Raw genomic sequence first — 22,572 nt, 5'->3', positions numbered from 1 at the left:
ACTGGTCCCATGTGAGCCCCAGTCCGGGATGAGTTAGCCAGGGCTCTACTCCAAGTGTCCTCGGTCAGGTGGACAAGTCCTGTACATGGTCTTGGTTAGGTGCGCATTGTCCTCCACATGAAGCAGTGCTAGTCCATACTATGAGGCACCCTCTGGAATGATGTCAGGCGTTTTGGGTGTTCGGCTTGTAGCTAAATACTAGGCATTTGTGTAATTGCATGTAGAAGAAGGGGCAGCCCTTTGAGCTACAGCATAAAGGGGTTTTTGTATCCCTTGAGTAGGCACGGGGTAGGCCTTACGCCACCCTTAGGGGCCAGGGAGGCCCATGGCCATTGCCCACCAGCCCAAGAAAGGGTCTAGGCCCTTGTCAGCCAACCCTTGGGACTGGGCAGCCTGTCGGCCAGCCCATATGGGCTTGGCCAACCAGTCGGCCAGCCCTATGGATTGGGCAGCCAGACTGGTAGGTGGCCAGGGCATAGTGGCTGCCCAGCCTGCGCATTGCTTGTACAGGTCAAACAGGGTGGCCAGTCAACAGCAGAAAGGGCGGCCAGCATCAGGTGGGAAAGGTGCCTTCTTAAAGGCAGAAGTCTTCCAAGGGCCAGGACAGCCAAGGGGAACACCTCTTCAGCCAAGGTGAAGGTGAAAGGTTAGAACGAGAAGATTTTCACAGATTTGCATCATTTTCATAAAGCAAATACACCATTCGTGGTGGAGCCCTACAGAGGGTATTCGGGACCCAATATTGTGTCTGACTCTCTCTCTCTCTCTCTCTCTCTCTCTCTCTCTCTCTCTATTTCTCTATCTTGTGTGTTATCTTCATAATGAAAGATTGCTGAATTCTGTCCATTGAAGCACGGATTCTATCCAGCAAGCTTCTGCATGTTACACATTTTGAAGCCAAACCCACAACCTCTTTTTACACGCTTGTCCTTGGGCCTGTCGGGCATCTTAAAAGCTTACGGTCTTTGGGTCTTCAGGCGTCCTAGAAACTTGTGGACAGTCATAATACATATGCATAAAAATACGCAATGCTCGTGTGAAAAAAACAAGTCATATGACACAATCAGTTGCCCAACAAGCACCATGCAAGCACAATATGTGCCAAAGAACAAGGCATATGACACAATCCAATGCCCAACAAGCACTATGCAAGCACAATATGGATCACGGAAGACAGTTTATTAAACGATTCTCTTGGGGCATGGCAATGACTTTTGGTAAGGGTTATTGCAAATATAGTTCAAATTGTAGCTTTCCAAATAATGCTAAAGTGGAGTTTGTGTTGACCAAAGATGACAAATACCTTAAAACCTCCAAAGTGATTGTTTGCTTGGATTTTTCAAAAGCAGATGTGCCATTTGTATTCACAAAAAGAACATGTTCATATTTATGTGCGAGGTAGCCAATTTGTTAATGTATTACTACTAAAATACATAGATATTGAGAGTACTGTTAGAACTTAGTATGCCAGTTACAAGATCGTGTGATTGGAGGTAAAGATTTTAATACTTTTGTGGGTTGGTTGCAGGGAGCTTGCGCAGGTACTATGATCCTCAGTGGTTTTCAGAGGCTATACCATCTGCTCCATACGATCCTATACTGTTAAGAAAGGCTTTTGAAAAAGTACGTAGGTTAAATATTAATTTCTCTTGTTTACCCTACCTAATACACATGTTGGATTGTGAAATACATTTTTAATTCACAATTTTATGTGCTCCTTAGCTCCCCCCCAATCCCCCCCCCCCCCCCCCCCTCTCTCTCTCTCTCTCTCTCTCTCTCTCTCGACCATGGTCATAGCTTGCCTGTCTCCCTTTCCCCTGAAAAAACCTTTGGGGTGACACGGATTGAGGTTGTCAAGAAGCAGAAGGCCGCACCCACATTGCAATAGAATGCCATCTTGACTTTAGCATTGGAAGAATAGAAATTCTGGAAGAGCAGGGAGCTCAATGTGCGGGTGGTTGGCCTTTTCAAAGGGCCCATGGCTATGGAGGATGGTGACAGGCAGATGTGTATCACTAGAATCCCCATCGTGGATGCATGGCGATTGGGGAAAGACACGACGAGAGAACAACCCCTTATTCTGAATTTGAAGTCCACGAATTGCAGAGTGGTTTCCTCAAGAAATGGGTGGCGCTTAGGACCACCAAGATATACTTTGGAGATGACCTCACACCCTTAGCATAGAAGAAGAGGGATGGCACTGTTGGGTTTTGGAGGTATACATTGTCTATGTGAGGATCATGGGGTGTTAGAGGTAGTGATTTATTTGTTCAGTTATCTTTTAATTTCGACCAGCTTCAAAAGCACAAGAAACAGTTCTATGGCTAATGGTGTCGATGAAACTGAACAGGCAGTTGTGAAAAGACTTATGACAGATGTTCCTTTTGGAGTGCTTCTTTCGGGAGGTTTAGACTCGTCTTTAGTTGCTTCTGTTGCTTGTCGCTATATCGGTGATACTAAAGCAGGCAAACAATGGGGAACCAAACTGCACTCATTTTGTGTTGGATTGAAGGTTTGTGCCATCCTCACAATCATTCTATGTGCCATACTCGCAATCATTATACCAGTGAGTTTTTTGACAATATCACTGGATGATGTTGTTTTGGAGGGTTCAGGGATCACCTGATCTCAAGGCTGCCAGAGAGGTGGCAGATTATTTGGGGACATTGCACACCGAGTTTCACTTCACTGTTCAGGTTCTGCATAACCTTCATTCTGCTTGTCCCCCTATCATGTTCTTAACTAGTGGTATTATTTCTTTCTTGGGCATTCAAGCTGATGACATATAATTTTCATAATAAACATCACACAGGAAGGGCTGGATGCTTTACCAGATGTCATTTATCACATCGAGACTTACGATGTAACCACTATCAGAGCCAGTACTCCTATGTTCTTGATGTCCAGAAAAATCAAGGCTCTTGGAGTGAAGATGGTGCTTTCTGGTGAAGGCTCTGATGAATTGTTTGGTGGATATCTTTACTTTCATAAGGCTCCTAACAAAGAGGAGTTCCATACAGAAACCTGTAGGAAGGTATGCATTTCCTGTTTGATTGTGATGAACAAACGCATCTCGTATACATAATCATTGCTGCTGTTTTATGCATTTTATTGAACTAGCTTCTTCTGCCTCTCTTCCTCTTGGTCCTCCTGCTTCTCCACCATAATACAATCTTAGGTATACGATCTCTTGATGTATGGGAAGAGTCCTGCACGTTTATCACCATGGTGCCCTCATGTAGACTCTTGATGTGCACCCTACTTCTCAAACATAGTACCATAATTGCATCATTCAAAGGCATGGTTTGAGTGTGGTTCATGGTGCTTCCAGTAAGTACTGAGTTTTTCTCTCACCACAGGAGTCTAAGGTCTTTTAGGGAGGGGGAGGAAGATGCTTTTTCCAAATCTTTATAGTCCTTATACTTAATTGTTACAAGCGATGGTGTTGGGTTTAGAAAATGGGTGGAGCTTTAAACTTTCATGCAAAGGCTACATGCAAGAAGATTACAAGAGCACCATTTTTGAGATAGGTCTTTTAGAGAGTGTGTTTTAAATGCTTTTTCCAAAGTCATGTAGCCTTCATGCTTAATCTTCATAAGCAATGGTATCACTTTAGAAGATCGGTGCAGGTTTAACCTTACATGCGAAGGTTACACACAAAAGTGAAGAGCACATGTGTTAATATCAAAACATGCTAATTTCCAAAGCTTTGTAGTCTTCGTGCTGGATCTTCATAGGCAATGGTTATCACTTGAAGATGGGTGCATGTTCTACCTTACATGCGAAGGCTACATACAAGATTGCAGAGCACATGTGATAACATGAAGAGATGCTAATGGTAGAACGAGTGTCTGAGACATGCCACAGGAAAGACACACATAAAAGAAGATTGAAATCAACTTTCACTTACGGTTGGAACAAAATTGTTTGATCCCCTATCCTCCTGCCTGCTGGAAAATTAACAATTTTCTTGCTTGAACAGCTTTTTAAAGTTTGATCCCCTATCCTCCTGCTTGCTGGAAAATTAACGATTTTCTTCCTTGAACAGCCTTTTAAAGTTCAACATGTAATGATCATAATCTTGCAACAAGCACATGCTTCATACATGTTGAAGACAAACAAAGCAACTGCTGTTGTAATGTTAACACTTGTTGTAGGACTGGAGCTTTGGCGAAGTGCTGCTGAAGTGTTGAATTTTGGAACCTTCTGGATGGTGGGCTGGGCTTGAAGATGGTGAATGCTGGAAATGACAAGTGGGGCCTAATCATGGGGAATAATTTCCCCCTTTCTCTGATCGTCTGTTCTTGGCCTGTTGTAGGACATAAATTTCTTCATTTATCATTTTATGGTGAGTTCCAATATTGGGTACCTGCTCGGGCCTGTTTGTGTTATGTACGTGAAGCTATCCGTAGGGTTAGGCAACCTAATCTAGGGGTTAGGGGACTTAGGGAGCGCATGTGTTGACATTTATTGGGTCAATTTCCGGCTGCCCAATTAGTGTTCTGATTGACAACGGATGTTTCTACAACTTTGTGGCCCCGATGATGGTCTAGCGTTTGGAATACGCATCACTCCCAGTCCGCAAACTTATGAGATTGAGTTGGCAGATGGTTCTCAATTCAACTGCAATACCATGGCCCCTCAACTGTCTTATCGAGATTTGCATCCAACAATATCGTGATAAGATGGACTTTGAGGTGATGCCACTATCCAGATACGCCATGAAATTAGATATGACATGATATTGGGACCATAGTAACATGAAACGTTTCGTCCGTTTCGTCGTTTCGTAGGTTTCGTTTCGTTTCGTTTCGTCTATTTTGGACGAAACGCAAAGGTTTCGAAATGACACTTCTTATATATATATATATATATATATATATATATATATATATATATATATATATATATATATATATATATATATATATATATATACCAAATTTATAACATATACCAAATCAACTTGAACATAAAAGAGAGGCAGCACCAAATTTATAACATATACCAAATCAACTTGAACATAAAAGAGAGGCAGCAGGTTCAAAATAGTTTCTTAAGCTAGAATTTAATTCAAGCCATTATTAGAAGCATGAAATCAAAGAGCCTAGATTCATCATTCAAGTAAGATTTAAGACTCAAGACAAAGAGTGTATCTACGAGGTCAAATCACATGATAGTCTCAAAGTTCGGTGACTAAAATCTCAATGTCAATAGTCAAATACAAAACCCAAGATCTCAAAATAAGTATCTACCAACTAGCAGATGCTAGCATCATGCATGGAAAATCAGAAATCCTAAACCACTTGCGAGTTGCTACTATAAGCTCTCGCCACCACTATCTGTATCTAAATCACTATCATGGAAGAAGTCCTCTATCTCCCCCACCCTTGCCACCATTTCCTCGGAAGAAACACTAGTATGACCAATTGTGGCAAGAGTCTCCATAGCTCGGCCACGACCATGACCACCTCGTTGTATGTATGTGCGTGGAGTAGAGAAAGTGTCATCTGCTGCACTCAAGGGTGCATCATCTACTGCAATCAAGGGTGCACTAGTGGATACTCGTGCAACTGCCCTTGATTGTGCACGAGTGATGCGTCGAAAGCGTTCCTCGTCCTCCCGAAGAAAATCATAGGCCATGTCCTCGTCCGTACGCCTCTGGAAATATCAATGTGCTCCCCTTGCTCAAGGCCAAGCTCCAGCTTCCTAAGAACTTTAGGATCGGCTTCCTTCACCTTCCACTGTAAAATATCTCCTCCATCATCACGAGCAGTGGTGTTTGAGACTTTAAGTCGCTCCAAGAGGAGAAGGTTGGCATTTACATACACCAATCTATCAAGTTGAGATGTGCTCAACTTGTAACAAATTCAAATTGTTAACTAGTTGATGTGATATAATCACATATGAAGTCCAAATTTATGATTAAATTTTATTTTTATCTATTTCTTTTCTTGGTATGTATATCAGCACATATATTCCATATGCGCTCAGCCGCTCCACTAGTACAATCTTGACAAAGAACTTGAAGAGCCAATTGATGGGAGAATTAGGGTTAGGTCATGTGAGAGACATACACAGAGAAGCACAAGGGAGAGAGAGAGAGAGATGTGGGGATAAGTCAACTCACCAAGTGAGTGTGTGACTCCCCTATCACACATGTATATTGCACTAGTACACATAATGCACTTAGTACATTAAAAGTACTAAGTGTACTATGTACTATAACTTATGGGCTTGTACACACTATAAGGGTGGGCATAACGCCTTTATCCCAACAACCTCCCACTTAAAGGCAAAGTGCCCTTAAGTAAAGGAAAAGAAAAAATCAGCATGTACATGATAATATACAAGGCCATATCAAGGCTGAAACTGGCCTCATCCAATGCCCATCAAGTGTCTGCAATGAGCAAACCGCTCCGGAGGCAAACTCACTCTTTGTCAACAGATCAGCCGGGTTGTCATCCGTATGAATTTTAACAAGCTGAATTTGCTTGTTCTCTATCACCTCTCTGATGAAGTGATACTTCACATCCACATGCTTCGTCTTTGCATGAAAGACAGGGTTCTTTGCCAACTGGATGGCACTCTGACTGTCACAATGCAACAATGGTATATCCCCTGTATAACCCAAATCAACCACTAACCGAGATAGCCATAATGCCTCCTTGCAAGCCTCTGTGGCTGCAATATACTCGGCCTCTGTAGTAGATAAGGCTGTGCACTTCTGCATCCTGGATATCCATGACACAGCACCTCCTGTGAATGTAAACACATAACCGGTAGTAGACTTCCGGTTATCTGGATGACCGGCATAATCCGAATCCGTGTAACCATGCACTAATGCATCCTGTTTGCCAAAGCAAATGCACATATCCTGTGTGCCCTTCAGGTATCTCATGACACCTTTCACTGCTTCCCAATGCTTCTTGCCAGGGTTGGCCATGTATCTAGAAACCACTCCCACTGCAAATGCAATGTCCGGCCTAGTAGCAACCATGGCATACATGAGACTGCCACATGCTGAAGCATACGGAATCTTGGCCATATCAGCCCTGTCTCTATCTGACTGTGGGCTGTCCATAGCACTGAGTTTCACATATGGAGGCAAAGGAGTACTAGTCTTCTTCCCCCCGTCCATATTGAACCTCTGCAAAACTTTGCCAATGTATTCCTTCTGAGACAAATACAACACATGCTGATTTCTGTCCCGAAGTATCCGCATACCCAAGATGTGATTTGCATCATCCAAATCCTTCATATCAAAGGTTTCATGCAGCCTCTTCTTCAAGGCATCCATCTCTTTACGAGATTTCCCGGCAATCAACATATCATCAACATACAAGATGAGGATCAATAGACTGCCATCCAATGCTTTCTTGGTGTACAGCAGTGATCTATGTCACTTCTCCTGAATTTCTGAGATTTCATGAATGTATCAAATTTATGATACCATTCCCTTGATGCCTGTTTGAGCCCATAAAGACTCTTTTTCAGCTTGCATACAAGCTTCTCCTTTCCACTTACTGCATAACCCTCTGGCTGCTGCATATATATCTCCTCATGGAGATCACCGTGAAGAAAAGCAGTCTTCACATCCATCTGAATCAAGTCCAGATCATGATGTGCAACCAAAGCTAACACAGCTCTAAGTGTGGTCATTTTGACCACTGGAGAGAAGATCTCATCAAAGTCCACACCATATTCCTGCTTGAAGCCCTTAGCCACTAACCTGGCTTTGTATCTTGGCTTTGCATCTTGGCTTTGCATCTGGTGCAACTTTGAGCCTGTATACCCACTTGCATGGCAAACCTTCTTGCCTGCAGGCAAATGCACCAACTTCCAAGTTCCATTTTTATGCAGAGAATCCATCTCTGACTTCATGGCACGCTCCCATAGAGCCTTGTCTGCCCTCTGTAAAGCCTCCTTATAACATGAGGGCTCCCCACAGTCAGTGAGCATCAAGTAGTCAACCCCTGGAACAAACCTGTCAGGGGCTCTGGAGGGTCTTGTGGACCTCCGTACCCAATGACCATCATTTGCAGGTTGCTGTCCAGCCTGCATATCACCCATTGGTGGCTCCTGTTCCATGCCATAAGGCTGAAATATCATGCCCGGTATCTCCTCCAACTGTGGTATATCCATAGGGATATCTTCTGCCATATCTGGCTGTCCATTTGGACCATTTTCAGCACCATTTAAGGGCTGGTTTTCCTGCTGTAATGGCTGATTTACAGCCCTTTGTTGTTGTCCATGATGTCCATCATCATCAAAGATGACTCTGCCAGGCTCCTGTTGCCTTGCAGGCTCCTTATACATGCATGTTTCATAAAAAATGACATCATTGCTGCGTATGATCTTTCTATTCACGGGATCCCAAAGTCTATACCCCATTTCACCTCTGTCACCATATCCTAGGAATATGCATTTATGAGACTTAGGATCAAGTTTGGTGCGCATTTCCCTGCGTATGTGCACGTACGCAACGCAACCAAACACTCTCAAGTGCTTGTATGACGGAGGCTTCCCTGTCCATACTTCTTCTGGCACTTTCCCACCAAGCCTCGTGTTAGGTGACCTGTTTATAAGGTGAACGGCTGTCATAACAGCTTCAGCCCAAAAACCATGAGGTAATGCAGCATGTGACAACATAGAATGGACCTTCTCCTGAATGGTCCTGTTCATCCTCTCTGCTGTCCCGTTTTGTGGAGGATCATAAGGAGTAGAGAGCTCCCTCTTGATGCCTTTAGCATCACAAAAGTCCTGAAACTGTTTGGACATATACTCTCCACCATTGTCGGAACGCAAATCACTCTTCAAACGAAGAGGATAGACCCACACCTTGCGTGTGGCATCATCAATAAAAGACACAAAATATTTTGCCCCTCCCAAAGAAAGCTGAGGCATCTCACATACATCTGTATGCACAAGCTCTAACTGAGCATCTTTCTGTCCAAGAGCTTTCTTGTGGGGGCACTGTAGTTGCCTACCATATATACAATGCTCACAAAACTGAAAACTTGAAAACTTTGGAGAAGGCGAGTAACCCAAACGAGACAATTGCTCCATTCCCTTGACACTCATGTGTCCCAACCGGCTATGCCACATAGAAATTTCCGGCAGCTCGGTTGCATTTACATTAGCATGGTGACAAACACTTGCATGCATAAAGTAAAGAGTGTCCACCTTAGAGCCTCTGGCAACAACCAGTGAGCCCTTACTAATTTTCCACTTTCCACTACCAAATGTGGTAACATAATCAGCATCATCAAGCTATCCAGTAGAAAGTAGATTCTTCTTGATCTCAGGCACATGCTTGACATCATGGAGCATAAGCTGTGAGCCATCTGAAAATACAAGCCTTACATCACCTCTGCCAAGAATCTTGCATGCATGGTTATCACCCAAATAAACCACTCCTTCATTGCCAGCAGTATACCTGACAAACAAGTCTCTGCAACCTGTGACATGAAAGGAGGCACCTGAATCAATGATCCATGAGTGCATACCATGACCACCTGTAAGAAGTGAATGGGCATCAAGTGAAGAAGTAAGTAGGACCTCATCCTCACTGCCACCTGCATGTGACACATTGATTTCTTCAATCTTGACTCCACTTTTTCCCTTTGGCTTTACATCTTTGGCTTCATCCTTCTCTTTGTCTTTGCCTTTTCCCTTTTCTTTTTGATCATTTTTCCATTTGTAGCATTGCTTTTTATTGTGTCCCTTCTTGCCACAATAATGGCATTCCAAATCCTTTTTGGAGCGAGACTTGCTCCTTCCCCTTTCTTGGCTTTTCCCCCTTTCCCACGTGCATTCATTGCATTGGACTTTCCAACAGAGTTGTTTTTCCTGTTCATCTCTTCTTGAAGAAGAGCACCCTCAACATCTGCATATGACAGCATAGCATGCGAATTGCTAGTGGCTGTCCTGAATGTGTCCCAACTCTCTGGCAAAGTGCATAACAGAAAAGTGGCTTTGAACTCATCGTCCATTGCCAACTTTTGATTTATAACTTGGCTGACAATACCATTAAACTCATTTAAATGGTCTGTCATAGACGCCCCTTCCTTCATCTGAAGACCTATGAGTTTCTTCAACCAATACACTTTGCTTGAGGCACTTTGTTGGGCATACAAGTCCTGCAATCTCTGCCACATTCCCCAAGCTGTCTTCTCTTCACGAATGCTGAAAAGTAATGAGTCTGACACAGACAACATGATAGTAGATCTTGCCAGCTCATCCATATCCTCCCACTCTTCAGCAGTAAGAGAAGCGGACATCACACCCCTTTCTTTGATAGGCTTGTGCTGCTTTTTTTGGAGCAACACATTGTAGCACTGGGTTTGCCAAATATCATAATTATGCGAGCCTTCAAGCTTCTTGATGTGAAGCAATGAAGAGCTCTCACCTGTGGTTGCCATAGCAATATGCAACCTGTCAATGCCTGACTCCTTGCAAAATGTGCAAACACTGCACCAAAAGCACACAAAGTGCTCATAGTTTTTCTCCCAAGCTTTATCTCCCACTGCGGAAGCAAGAATGCAACTTTTCTCCCACTTTATGTGATGAAAACACCAAAATCTGGTTGCTGCAGATTTTGGACAGCACCTTAAATGTGCTCTTTTGCCCTTCCAAAGTACTGTACAGCAGTACCAAGTGCTCACCTGTGATGTACCAAACCTGTACCGGCAAGTACAACAGCTGAAATTGAACCTTTTCCTCACTCAAATCAGTGTACAGCCATGCCAAAACTTGCACAAAGCTGTGCCAAATCTGTACCAGCAGGTACAATAGCAATAAATGCTCTTCTGGCTGTCCAAATGAGTGAAAATCAGACTTTTACAGTCCCGTACACTGCATACAACAGTCCCGAACAGAAATTGGGCAAAAGCCCCTTGACTGCAAGCTGATTTTTGAGGATTCAAGGCATAAATGTCTTGCCTGCTGCTTTGCCAAGCTCAACAAGCATACAAACTTGAAAAGCCCCTTGATTTAAGATCAATTTTTGATCATACATGGTACAATGACGCACATGAAGGCATCCAGAGTGTTCACGATGCTTCCCCCTGGCCACATATACATCAAATACATGAAAGCCCCTTGATTTACAGGCACATTGAGTGCTTGTAAGGCATCAACACATTATCCACAGCATCAAATGCGATCGCCTGCATGCAAATCAACCAAATCGGCACAAAAGCCCCTTGATTTGCACTGCAATTTGCTGCAATTTTGCCCAAATGTGCGATTTTTCACATCATACAGCATGTATGAGTGCTTAATTGCACAATTACATCAAAAGCCCCAAATTTCGACATCCAATTTCCTGCAAATTGATCCTGATAGTGACCAATGTCCTGCAAATTGATCCTGATTGTGACCAATGTCACCCAATTTTGCCAATTTTGCTCAAAAATTGAGCAATTGGGCACCTGTATCTGCTCAATTGTTGATTGTACTTGCTCAATTGCAAATCCCAAAAAAAAATTGAGGAAAATACCTTGTAATTTCTGATTTTTTGTTGCAGGAAAGGGGGGTGGTGATGTTGCTGTAGAAAATTTGATGCTGTTGCAGAAAAGGGAGAGAGGCTTCTTGCTGATGTTGCTACACGCTCAGGCTGATCCAAACGCTGCAGAGCTCTTCCACGAAGCCCAGCGCTGAAGGCCTGTTCCGACTGGCTGCTGCAGGCGTAAAGCCACAAGGTGTGGTATCGTTGCCAGCTATCCTATGCTGTCAACCGACGCCTAGGTGTGTACGCCCAGCGCTACTCGGTTGACGCCCAGCCGACGTTAATGTTTCAAAGGTTGCTGCCTTCGTCACCTAGCGCCTTCGCTTACTGATGACGCTTCTTCGCTCACGTCGGATCCAGCGCTTCGCTCGCCTAGCGTATGTTCGCCTACGGCTGCTGCCTTCGCAACTCGCCTAGGTGGCCAGCCGACTCCATATCAACCCGCCTTGTGGACTTCGTTCGCCTACGGCTGCTGAGGTGGTCGAGTTGCCACTTCTCGCCTGATTGCTGCCTTGCGTTCGCTTCTGGCCTCTTCACCGAGTAGCAGCGCTACATTCGACCAGTTGAAGGCGAGCAGCCCCCACAATACGACCAAAAAAAAAAAGACGACCACAGGGCTGATTACGACCAGCAGACAGGGTTAATTACGACCAGAACAGAAGGACAGAAATCAGCAGGAGCCATCAAGGAGAAGAGGGAGGGACCAAAGCTCTGATACCAGTTGATGGGAGAATTAGGGTTAGGTCATGTGAGAGACATACACAGAGAAGCACAAGGGAGAGAGAGAGAGAGATGTGGGGATAAGTCAACTCACCAATTGAGTGTGTGACTCCCCTATCACACATGTATATTGCACTAGTACACATAGTGCACTTAGTACATTAAAAGTACTAAGTGTACTATGTACTATAACTTATGGGCTTGTACACACTATAAGGGTGGGCATAACGCCTTTATCCCAACACCAATGCGTGCAAAGTGGGAGTGAGACGTCCATTTATTTCCCACCACGATACAGCGAATCTCCGCTGCTCCGGTCTTATGGCCACATCTCCCATGAACTGATCTCGATCATGGATGTAGAGGATAGACTCCTCTTCAATCCTACAAGATGGCATTGCTAGTTAGTCATTGCAAGAATGTGACATGGCTTAAAGATAAGAGAAGCATGAGTTATTGCAAGAATATGACATGCTTACTTAGCTTGCTCCCCCGAGAGAAAGATCCTATCCACATAGGATGTCCAACCACTCATAAGAATACGGTTGGACCAATGTTATTAATTCTTGTATAAAGGATGCAACATGCAAGAAACCATGTGAATTGTTTTATGAAACCAATTTCATCTCTCGGTCTAAATCCGGCGTAGATCATCCACCCTGCAAATTCTTGCTCAATATAGATTCTATCTAATTGAAAATGTGAATAAGGTATGATAATGCGGCAAGCCACTTGCAAGTAATACTAGTAGTTTAAAAAAATTGCATACCTCTCATTTGAAAGGCATCGACAATTTACCATACTTTCCTTGAGCCTATGCATGTAGTGGTAGAGTAGGCTCATTGTACTTCCTTGATGATCAAACAATCTCAAAAAGAAGTACAATGGTGCAATGGCTGTCTTTATAGATGCCGCTTCCTCCCAAAAATCACTATCCAAGATGTAGGAAGAAATAGTGCGAGCCTCCACTTTGCGGCTTCCTCCCCAAGCCTCCCACTCTTCACTACAAACAAGCCGCCTCCTTTGTTTGTGCCATTCTAATTATATCATCAAGCAATTAAATCTCAAGTAAGTATTAAGATTACAAAATGAGAATTGAAATACAAATGAAGTCTCCAAAAAAGCTAGCCACTTGTAGGCTTACCTTTGAAGAATGAGGAAAAGATAGCCAAATCTCGTCTTTGAAGGCTTCTTGAGATCATACTTGCATATAGCTCTAAAGAGAGCTAGTGCTCGAGTCTTCCTTGTAATGAATCTAATGATTTGTGTGGCCTTATCAAGTGTAAAGTGCACCCACTCTAGCTTTGCAATGTCTTCCATCATCAAATCCAAAGAATGGGATGCACGTGGAGTCCAAACAATGGAATGATAATCTCTCTCTACAAATTCACCCATCTTGGCACAATTGGAGCCATTGTCTGTGATAACTTGGATCACATGTTGTGGCCCAATCTCCTCAATGGCCTGTCTAATGTGACCATAAATCCACTCCCCAGTAATACTCAAGGGAGGAGCAGATGCATCAACGACACGCAACAATGTCGTGCCAGTACAATCCGATGAGCTCATCCTCAATCTGCCTCACTTGATCTGTCAAGTGAGTAGTCAAAGACTTAGCATTCACTGGATGTAAGCGTGTAGCTCCCGCGGCGGCGGCTGCCACAAGTGCATTATAAAACTTCTGGTATGGTGGGCAACGAGCTATATGAAAGGCAAGGTTGCATTCATAAAAGAAACGATGCTCAGCAATTTGGGCCTCTTGCTTCAACTTGGAAGCATAGCTAGCATCGAGTGTTGTTTGGCGTCTTGGAGGCTCTCTTCCCCTTTTCCTTGTGGTGGCCCTGGAGTGCACTTGGGAGGGCATTGACATCTGTTCATACCCACTAGCACCACTAACAAAGCCCGATGAACTAGAAGGCATGGCAATGGGCGGCACATCACTTGAGTTTACATTAGGCAAGGACTCACCAATGTTAGATGAATCGGGAGTGACGGGAACTTGAGAAGAAGATGCATAATTGGGATGAAGGGGTCCTTGATGAGAGGTTTGTGTCGATGTTGATGCTTCCACACTCGGTGGTCTTCTTGATGCCTCCTTTTTCTTGGCTTCTTCCACCTTTGCATTGATGACCTCCGGAGGCAAAGGCAAATGGAGAAGTGCTCGTATTTCTGCAAACTTTGATGGTGAACCGCCATAGGCAAGAAAAAGACACCTTCTGGATTGTGTTCCTTGTGACTTTTCCTATGTGTAGTGTGCCTGCACACGGGTTGCGGCTCCTCGTTGAACTTCTCCACAAAACTTGCAAACCACACATTTTGTGCCGGATGTCCCATACTTGTGAATGAGCACTGAATCGCCCCAAATGTCACACGTATTAGGGGATTTGCGAGGAGCCATGATGGGGAAGGGTTGGGACTTGCAGTTGAAGGCTCTCAAATCTGAAATTTCTGGAAATTTCAGAAATTAAGCATGAAAATGCCCTAGTTAATGAGAGATTGACTTAAGAAATTTCTGAAAATTTCAAAAATTGAGCATGAAGATGCCCAAATTAATGAGAGATTGGGGGAGATACGTCAGGAATATCTGAAAATTTCAGAAATTGAGCATGAAAATGCCAAATTAATGAGAGATTGGGGGAGATATTGTGAAATTCATGATTTTGGGAGTAGATTTTTTGGTATTTTCAAAATTTTGGGTAAGAATAGGAGAGAGACAGAGGAGGAAAGAAGCAAGTTGGTAGGGAAGAGGAAAAAAGGGAAGGAGGTGAGAAGGCAAGAAAAGGAGAGAGAGAGAGAGGAGAAAAAGGAAGAGGAGGCGTGGAGGAGAAGAGAGAAAGAGGAGAAGGGAAAAGGAAGAGGAGAGAAGAGGAGGCGTGAAGGAGAAGAAGCGAAGGAAGAGAAGGGAAGAGGAGGCATGGAGGAGAAGAAGCGAAGGAAGAGAAGGGAAGAGGAGGCGTGGAGGAGAAGAAGCGAAGGAAGTGTGGAGGCGTGGAGGAGACGACGCGGTAGCGAACAGGGAACCAGAAACAAGAAGGATGCGCGAAGCGAAGCAAAAGTTGGGGAAAAAATCGCCCGTTTTTTTGACCTTAGTATCAAATTGGGCAAAACACCGTTTCGAAGCCCGTGATTCGTCCTGTTTTGAAACGTTTCGTGACAGAAACGTTTTGTTGCGTTTCAACTGGACGAAATGTGTTTTTATGTTACTATGATTGCGACATCAATGGTTATATCTATATGACCCTTCTATAAGCTTTCAAAGTTGCACATTGCAATTTGTCAAGCAATGGAACGATGAGACCTCCAAGGCATCCGAGATTAACTTTCTACACAAACCTTGTTGGCATGCAAGCAAAGTAGTGGGCTCGGAATGCTGTTTGTTCTTCAACGATTTTGATGGTATATTCTACTGAAGAGATGATACCCAACTCTAATTCTAAGGTGGCATATTTTGCCCACTCCTTTTTTGCCCCACATTTGGATTTGTTTCCAACAAATTTACTCCTAGTTGTACCTCCTTGTCGATCAGTTGATCATCTAATTGAGCTTCTTCTTGGCAATTCCCTCTGCCTTGTGCTCCTTATCGAGTCTCATCTATGGAATTCCTAGAAATTCAACGCTAGTTAACAAAGCTCTTGGACAAAGGTCATATTGAGTCCATTTGGCCACCAACTCAACTTGTAAAAACAGGATATGTCGGTGCATCTTTGTATTTATTATCGTGTGTCCTTAGTAAACTCACTTTCAAAATTAAAGATCCTCTCCTTCGGATTGATAAATTCTTTGATCAATTACTTCATGCCAAAGTATTTCAAAAAATTGATTTGAAGTGAGGATGTCATTAGATTCGTATTCATGAAGGTGATCTGTTGAGATTATCGGCCCCGAATGTGTGATCGGTTTCGTCACGGATGGTGAGGCGACAAATAGGGCAGCGGGAGCTATTCTTGAGAGTATATATCCTCAAATCACCGTCTCTTTTTGCATGGCACATTGTCTCAATAATCTTTTGAAAGATATTGGGAAATTGTCATGGATTGAATCGGTGATTGATGATGCATGTGCAATTGTGACCTTCATCAACAATCACACGTACCTTCGATCTGAGTTTGGGAAGAGGTCCACAAAGGTCCTTCTCAAGTACTTGGACACTCGCTTTGCATACAACTTTCTTATGTTGCATCGCTTGAAGGATTGTCAGGGTGCCGTGCGGCAACTATTCATCAGTGATGAGTTTTGCTTCTCATCTTTGGCACGTACACAGGTAGGGATTTCATGCAAGAAAAAGGTCGATGATGCTGATTTTTGGGAGGACCTCAAGCGTACTGACGCCATGGTGCATCCCATTGTCCACTTGCTCAGGATTGTTGATGCTATGCAGCCATGCGTCGGCAAAGTATATGAAGCCATGGACCGGATGATAGAGAGTCTTGAGAAGCTTGAGCCAGACGTAGATAGATATGAGGAGATCCACTCGCTTTGTGTGGCGAGATGGAGCTCATATTCCTCTCCTTTACATGCAGCTGCTTTTATGGTGGACCTAGAATTTCGGGGAAAAGGGCAGGAGGGTGATAAAGAGGTGAGCAACGGTTGGAGACTCATCCTCACGCCGGATGCAGAAATCAGGCGCAAAATTAGAGACCAGCTCTCTAATTACAGGGCATTTCAAGGCTCATATGGATGTGCAAATTCGCAGTAGGACAGATTCAAGGTTGGTGCAGCATTATGGTGGGAGGACTTCGGATCAGATGGACTAGAGCTACAACAGTTGGCGATCCGGATCTTGAGCCAGTCCATTAGCTCTTCTTGCCTAGAGCAATTATGGTCCTCCTATAGTCACATTTCATCAAAGAAAAGAAATCGGCTTGGGGTGGAAAGAGCTAATGATCTTGTCTTCATTAGCGCAAACTTGTGCATGCTGGCAAAAGAGTGCAAGATGCAATGCCGATACTTTTACACAGTGGGAGATGGAACAAGAGGAGGCAGCTACAACTATTGCACAGGAGGGTGGGACAGATGGTTCTCATCATGAGCCTTCATCGGATGACACAACTCCCATCCACACTTCACGCACTCATGATCATGAGGTTAGCACCTCTCTTATTGGGAGCGTAGAGTATGAGAGCGAGTGACTTATATTTTGTATCGCCTAGGCCCCAACATCTTTTGAGTATATCTATTTAATGTTATCAACTTTAAAGTCTTTCTTTTCCGACTTTGCAAGTCTTGACTCTTGACTCTTGCACCTCGTAGCGTAATTTAATTTTAAATGTAATGTGTATCATGATTCATAACTTTTGGAGTTAGAAAGCTTGTTGTTATTGATTGATTAATCTTGATTCTTTACTCCTCTAAAATTAACAATTTTGAGTGCCGTCCCCACCCCCCGTCCCTGTCCCCGTTCCCGTCCCCCGCCCCCGCCCCCGTCCCCATCCCCGTCCCCTGGTAACTATGATCGACATTGACTTGGATATTCTACATCAGCATATTTGTTTGTTTTGTATTGATCCTGGCCAGCGTGCTCATGGATTGTTCTTGAATAATTTCTTGAAAGGGGGTGGGACCCGTTTCCCGCTCAATGTGGTGTACTGTGCAAGATCCCCATTCCCTTTTCTCTCTCTCTCCTCTCTCTCTTTGTATTTTTATCTCTTGGACACGTGGTTGAGTCTATCATTGTACGCCCCACTGGGCTTACACTACTTGACACCTAGGGTGGACATCTCATCATATCTCTCTTCCCTCTGTCTAGAAATTGGCGCCCTTCTTCATGAGGCCTTTTGGCTATATTTTTTGCACTCTGTCTTCCCCAACTCCATATCCAAGCTTGCTAGTGTGTTTCCCAAGCTTCCAAGAGTGTTTCCAAGTGGTGATCACTCTCTCCCACACACTCCCAATGACTGAAATTCAGTAAAACATCTCTTATATTTGTTGCAATTTTTCGTCTTTTTGCTGAAAGCCGTGATTTCAGTCTTCCTTTCTCAAGTTGAACCATAAGGGAAGCTTTCCGAGGGTTCCTTTCATCCTCTTTTAGACTTTTTTGTCGTGAAGGATCGCAACAGATTGAAGATTTTAACACTCCAAACGCTTCCATCGCGAAGACTTCTGCTGTCATTGACTCTACTTGCAATTGGTAAGCTTTGATGCTTTTATATGGAAGCAAGTAGGAGGAACAGGACTCCATGTTCACATATCCTATTGTCATACGTGCTCTCTTGTGGATTGCTGCTACCATGTGTTGGTGAAACAATAGAGAGCAGACGGTAGGGAACATCGACACTTGAGAGGGTAGTGTGAGTTGCAGATCTACGTCGACAACCACATTGTTTGCAATATTGTATTCATATGCATTGGTATGGAAATCTAGTCCGAAATGCCCACGACACTATGAACTTGATTCTCTCAAGATCAATATACATTATTTGAGGGAGTGGTCGGCCGTTCCGGCTCATTTTGTGTCTCTTGTCAATTCAGCAAATTACTTCTTGTATCGAGCATGTTGTCCATTAAATACAATGCTAATCATTACACTTAAATACACCAAGATTTAATGGGGACAACATGCAAGATACAAGAAGTAATTTGTTGAATTGACAAGAGACACACAATGAGCCGGAATGGCCGACCCCTTGTACACACAATGAGCCGGAATGGCCGACCCCTTGTATATTGAAATGCCACGGAGAAGAAGTACAAAGAGTGTCACTTTGTTATCTTTATAAATGGAAAAAGAAAAATAATACGAGTCAGTTGCCTTTTCTTGGAAAGAAAGCAGGTGAGTTGGATAGAAGTTTCAAGGTAAAAGCTTGGTGTCATGTGCACATAAAAAACTGACTATGCAAACTTGGTGTTTAGTCGGGTTCAATATTTTTTTGTAATTTGATGAGTTAAATATGATCATTTATCAGTTTATATATCTTCAAACAGAGAACTTGTTGGCTGCTGCAGGTTAAAGATCTTCATCTTTATGATTGTTTGAGGGCTAACAAGTCCACCTCAGCTTGGGGTGTAGAAGCTCGTGTGCCTTTTCTAGATAAAGAGTTTATTGATGTTGCCTTGGGCATGGATCCTGCTTCAAAAATGGTGCTGTTTTTTTCTTTGAATAGAATGTTGCGTTTGTCCATACAATGTTTTGGAGTCCTTGTGCCATGTCGATAATTTTTAAAACAGGGTTTTGTCAATGCAGATCAATAGTAAAGAAGGTCGGATCGAGAAGTGGATTTTGCGTAATGCCTTTGATGATGAACATAATCCTTATTTACCCAAGGTAGCCTTGATTTAATTTTTTTCATGCGATTCCTGTTTTTCTTTGAGGGCAAGTCAGGATTTTCTTGTCGTAGTTTGTGATCATAGAACGACGGGGAAATGATCACCTCCTTTTGAATTTGCTGTAGAATCTTCTCCATATTTTGAAGTAAAGGCCATGGTGTTAACTTAGATACGTTGTGATTTTATGAAAGCCAAGGATTATGGTGAGTGATCATCAACTGCCAAAGCAAGTCTGAAATAGCCCTGAACATTCGAAGACTTTATCAAAGCCTACCTAGTCACTTACGTTAGAAATGCGAATTTGTCTCTAATGCATTCCATGCCCCTTCGGAGTTCGCCTCTTATGCAATGTGGTGTATGAATGTGTCACCCAATCCCAATTCAATGACGGAGAGAGCTTTTTCATCTCTACTCTTCTATCTAATCATCTCAGCTCCGGACACTCATCTTTCCCATTTACAATGCTCCACAAATTGTCCCTCATAAGCAAATACTTAACGTGCACTTGCCAAGTGTGCAAACCCTCTCGCCCATGACTTTCTCTACAACAAGTGTGATTGCCATAATGCGATACGGAAGGTCTTTGCACTTGATTTCAACCAAGGCTAGTGTCTAATCCCTTTACAACAATGAAAAAATGCAATGATGAATGTAATTATGCTCGATTAATCACCCAAACCAAGAAATCCTACACTTTGTTATGTGCAATCCCTAATTGATAAGGACTCAGCATAAGGCTCTAGTTGGGAACCCTTCCAAGTCCGGCTTGGCATTCATTGTTGATTCTTTGGAAATTTTAGGCTGGATGAGCTCTGCCCATCCCGTTATCCTCCAACAGGTGCCTTTAAATAGGGTCCCCTCTTTCAAGAAACTATAATTTCTCTAGCTAAGAAACTTCCCAGAACGTGCTAGGAGTGGCAAGACTATTGATCAACACAAGTGAACTTTGTGATGACTATACTTAATAGTGGCAATATTTTGCGAAAATATGTTGAATTATCCGTCATACCATTATTATATAGTAGATTAGCAAACAGAAATATTTCAACTAGAGTCATAAAGTAGTTGCCATCTTGGATTATATCTAAACTAGATACAAAAAGTAGTTTTTTCCTACTTTCTAGGTTATAAAAAGAGTAGCCATCCCTGTTGTTGGTGAATCTTCTAGACTACAATCAAAACATAACTTTGACTGTTTGGGGTAAAGTTTCTGAATGAGAACTTGACTGTGAGAGGTTGAGTAGAGGCCTGAAACACCACGGATCCACTCCACTGGGAATCCCATCCGGTACATCGTGCGAACTAGAAAGCTCTAGTCAACTCTATCATAAGCTTTCTCAAAATCTAGCAAGAGCACAATGAGGTCTTGTCACCGTATCCTAGCCGAAGCTGTGGCCTCCTAGAAAGTGAAGATATTGTCCAGAATGCTTCGATCCAAAAAAAAAAACCTGTTTGAGTGTCATGGATCAAGTCGGGGAGGAAAGGTTGAAGTCTCCGGCTGATGGCCTTGGCCAAAGTCTTGTAGGTGGTCCCAAGGAGGGTGATGGGTCTCCATTGTCGTATCTCCAATCTGTCACCACCCTCGTTCGCAATCAAATGAATCAAACCTATTGAGAGTCTCTTTGGCATGGCACCTGTAGTCATAATCTCATTGAAGGTTGCTCGAAGGCTGCCTTCCACGAGATCCTAGTGGCGAAGGAAGAAAGAAACTGGAAGCCCGTCCGCCCCTAGGCATTTTCCCCTAGGAAGAGCCGTCAAGGCCTCCATCAGCTCCTCTGCTGTAAAGGTGGTCAATAAGAAGGTCCGGAGAGCGGGGGAACCACCTCTCTCGGGGGGCTGGGGGGGGGGGGGTGCGGCGTGTGTGCAAAGACGATAGCTCCATCCTGGCCACGCTATCTGCGAATACAATCTGTCCACTTGTGAAGGCCTACAATCTCAAAGAAGTCGCCCAACGACTATCTCTGGCCTGGGTCCAGAAGGAAGTTGTGGCATGATATCTGCACTCCACCCTCATCTCCTTGATGGATTTGAGCTCTGTATGGGCGGTAGCAAGCTGACTCCGGATCCATGGGCTATCGAGGGAACTTACCTGAAGATGCTCGAGAGAAGCAAGACCCCTTCGAATGCTCCTCTCCTTCCCGTGAAATCTTGCCAATCTTGTCTGTGTTGCCTCCTCTTCTGCTCTGCAAAAAGCTGTCGATCTCCCTAAGGTTGGCATCCAAGGTACGCGCAGCAGAGCTTGAGATAAAATCCAGTTCCTCCCATATCTGCTCTATCCTGCTGCAAATCTCTGGGTCTTGAACGAGGTTGTCCACAATCCTAGTGCTCACATGTCTTTCCTGTCTCCAAGGGTCTTGCAAGGACAGAATAACCGAAGCATGAATAGAGAAGGCGGTGCCCGCCAAGATACCAAAGGGTCTTGCAAGGACAGAATAACCGGAGCATGATTAGAGAAGGTGGTGCCCACCAAGATACCAACCATACCTCTGCGACCGCAAGCCCACTCATCCACATAGAATCTATCAAGTCGAGAGAGGTTGGGGTCGGTGCTCCTCCTATCTGAACGCAAGAAGAACAGGCTCTCGGGGTTGCGCCCAGGCCCCGAACTCTAGCAGGTGCCAAGGGTCCTATCCCCTGAGTGTGAGGGTCAACTCCTCCCAAGTAGAGTACTCTGCGCCTAAGACTGTAGCCATGCCTCCTCCGAGTCTGTTCTTTGTTGACTCAATCATGTTGAAGTCTCCACCCATGCACTAAAAGTCAGCATGAGGAAGGGCCTGACGGATTGTACTCCAGATTGTGGCTGTGCTTGCTGTGACGTTCGGGGCATAAACATTGAGGAAGCCGAGACAGTCCTCTCCAATCCTAATGGTAACCCATTCAGCATGCCTAATGACTATGACACCTAAGTCAGCCATTGTCGGCAAGAGTTGCTCACTGACAGAGATACACACTCCACCCTGGATCCCGGAGGGGCCGAAAGTGGGAGACCAAAAGGTATGACTCTTGCCAGGTAAAATCTTCCTACAATGGCGGGTACACGCCTTGAAAATATGGTGCTCCAGGAGAAAGAGAATGTC

At 43.9% G+C, this 22,572-nt stretch overlaps 1 protein-coding gene across 3 annotated transcripts in view; it reads left to right on the top strand.

The window, feature by feature from the left end:
• Positions 1-22,572, top strand: part of LOC147623725 (asparagine synthetase [glutamine-hydrolyzing] 2-like) — a 93,550-nt gene that overhangs the window by 36,689 nt on the left and 34,289 nt on the right. For all 3 annotated transcript variants that reach the window (XM_086820338.1, XM_086820337.1, XM_086820336.1), the window contains 6 exons: positions 1,529-1,623; positions 2,351-2,512; positions 2,616-2,696; positions 2,813-3,034; positions 19,175-19,309; positions 19,413-19,493. In XM_086820338.1, the coding sequence (XP_086676464.1) occupies positions 1,529-1,623; positions 2,351-2,512; positions 2,616-2,696; positions 2,813-3,034; positions 19,175-19,309; positions 19,413-19,493 (776 nt within the window). The remainder of the gene's footprint in view (positions 1-1,528; positions 1,624-2,350; positions 2,513-2,615; positions 2,697-2,812; positions 3,035-19,174; positions 19,310-19,412; positions 19,494-22,572) is intronic.

Source organism: Cibotium barometz, chromosome 26 (assembly GCF_041138505.1).
Source record: "Cibotium barometz isolate CiBa-2024 chromosome 26, ASM4113850v1, whole genome shotgun sequence".
Classification (NCBI taxonomy): Eukaryota; Viridiplantae; Streptophyta; class Polypodiopsida; order Cyatheales; family Cibotiaceae; genus Cibotium; species Cibotium barometz.
The sequence above is the reverse complement of the archived record's forward strand: the minus strand, read 5'-3'. Positions and strand labels throughout refer to the sequence as shown.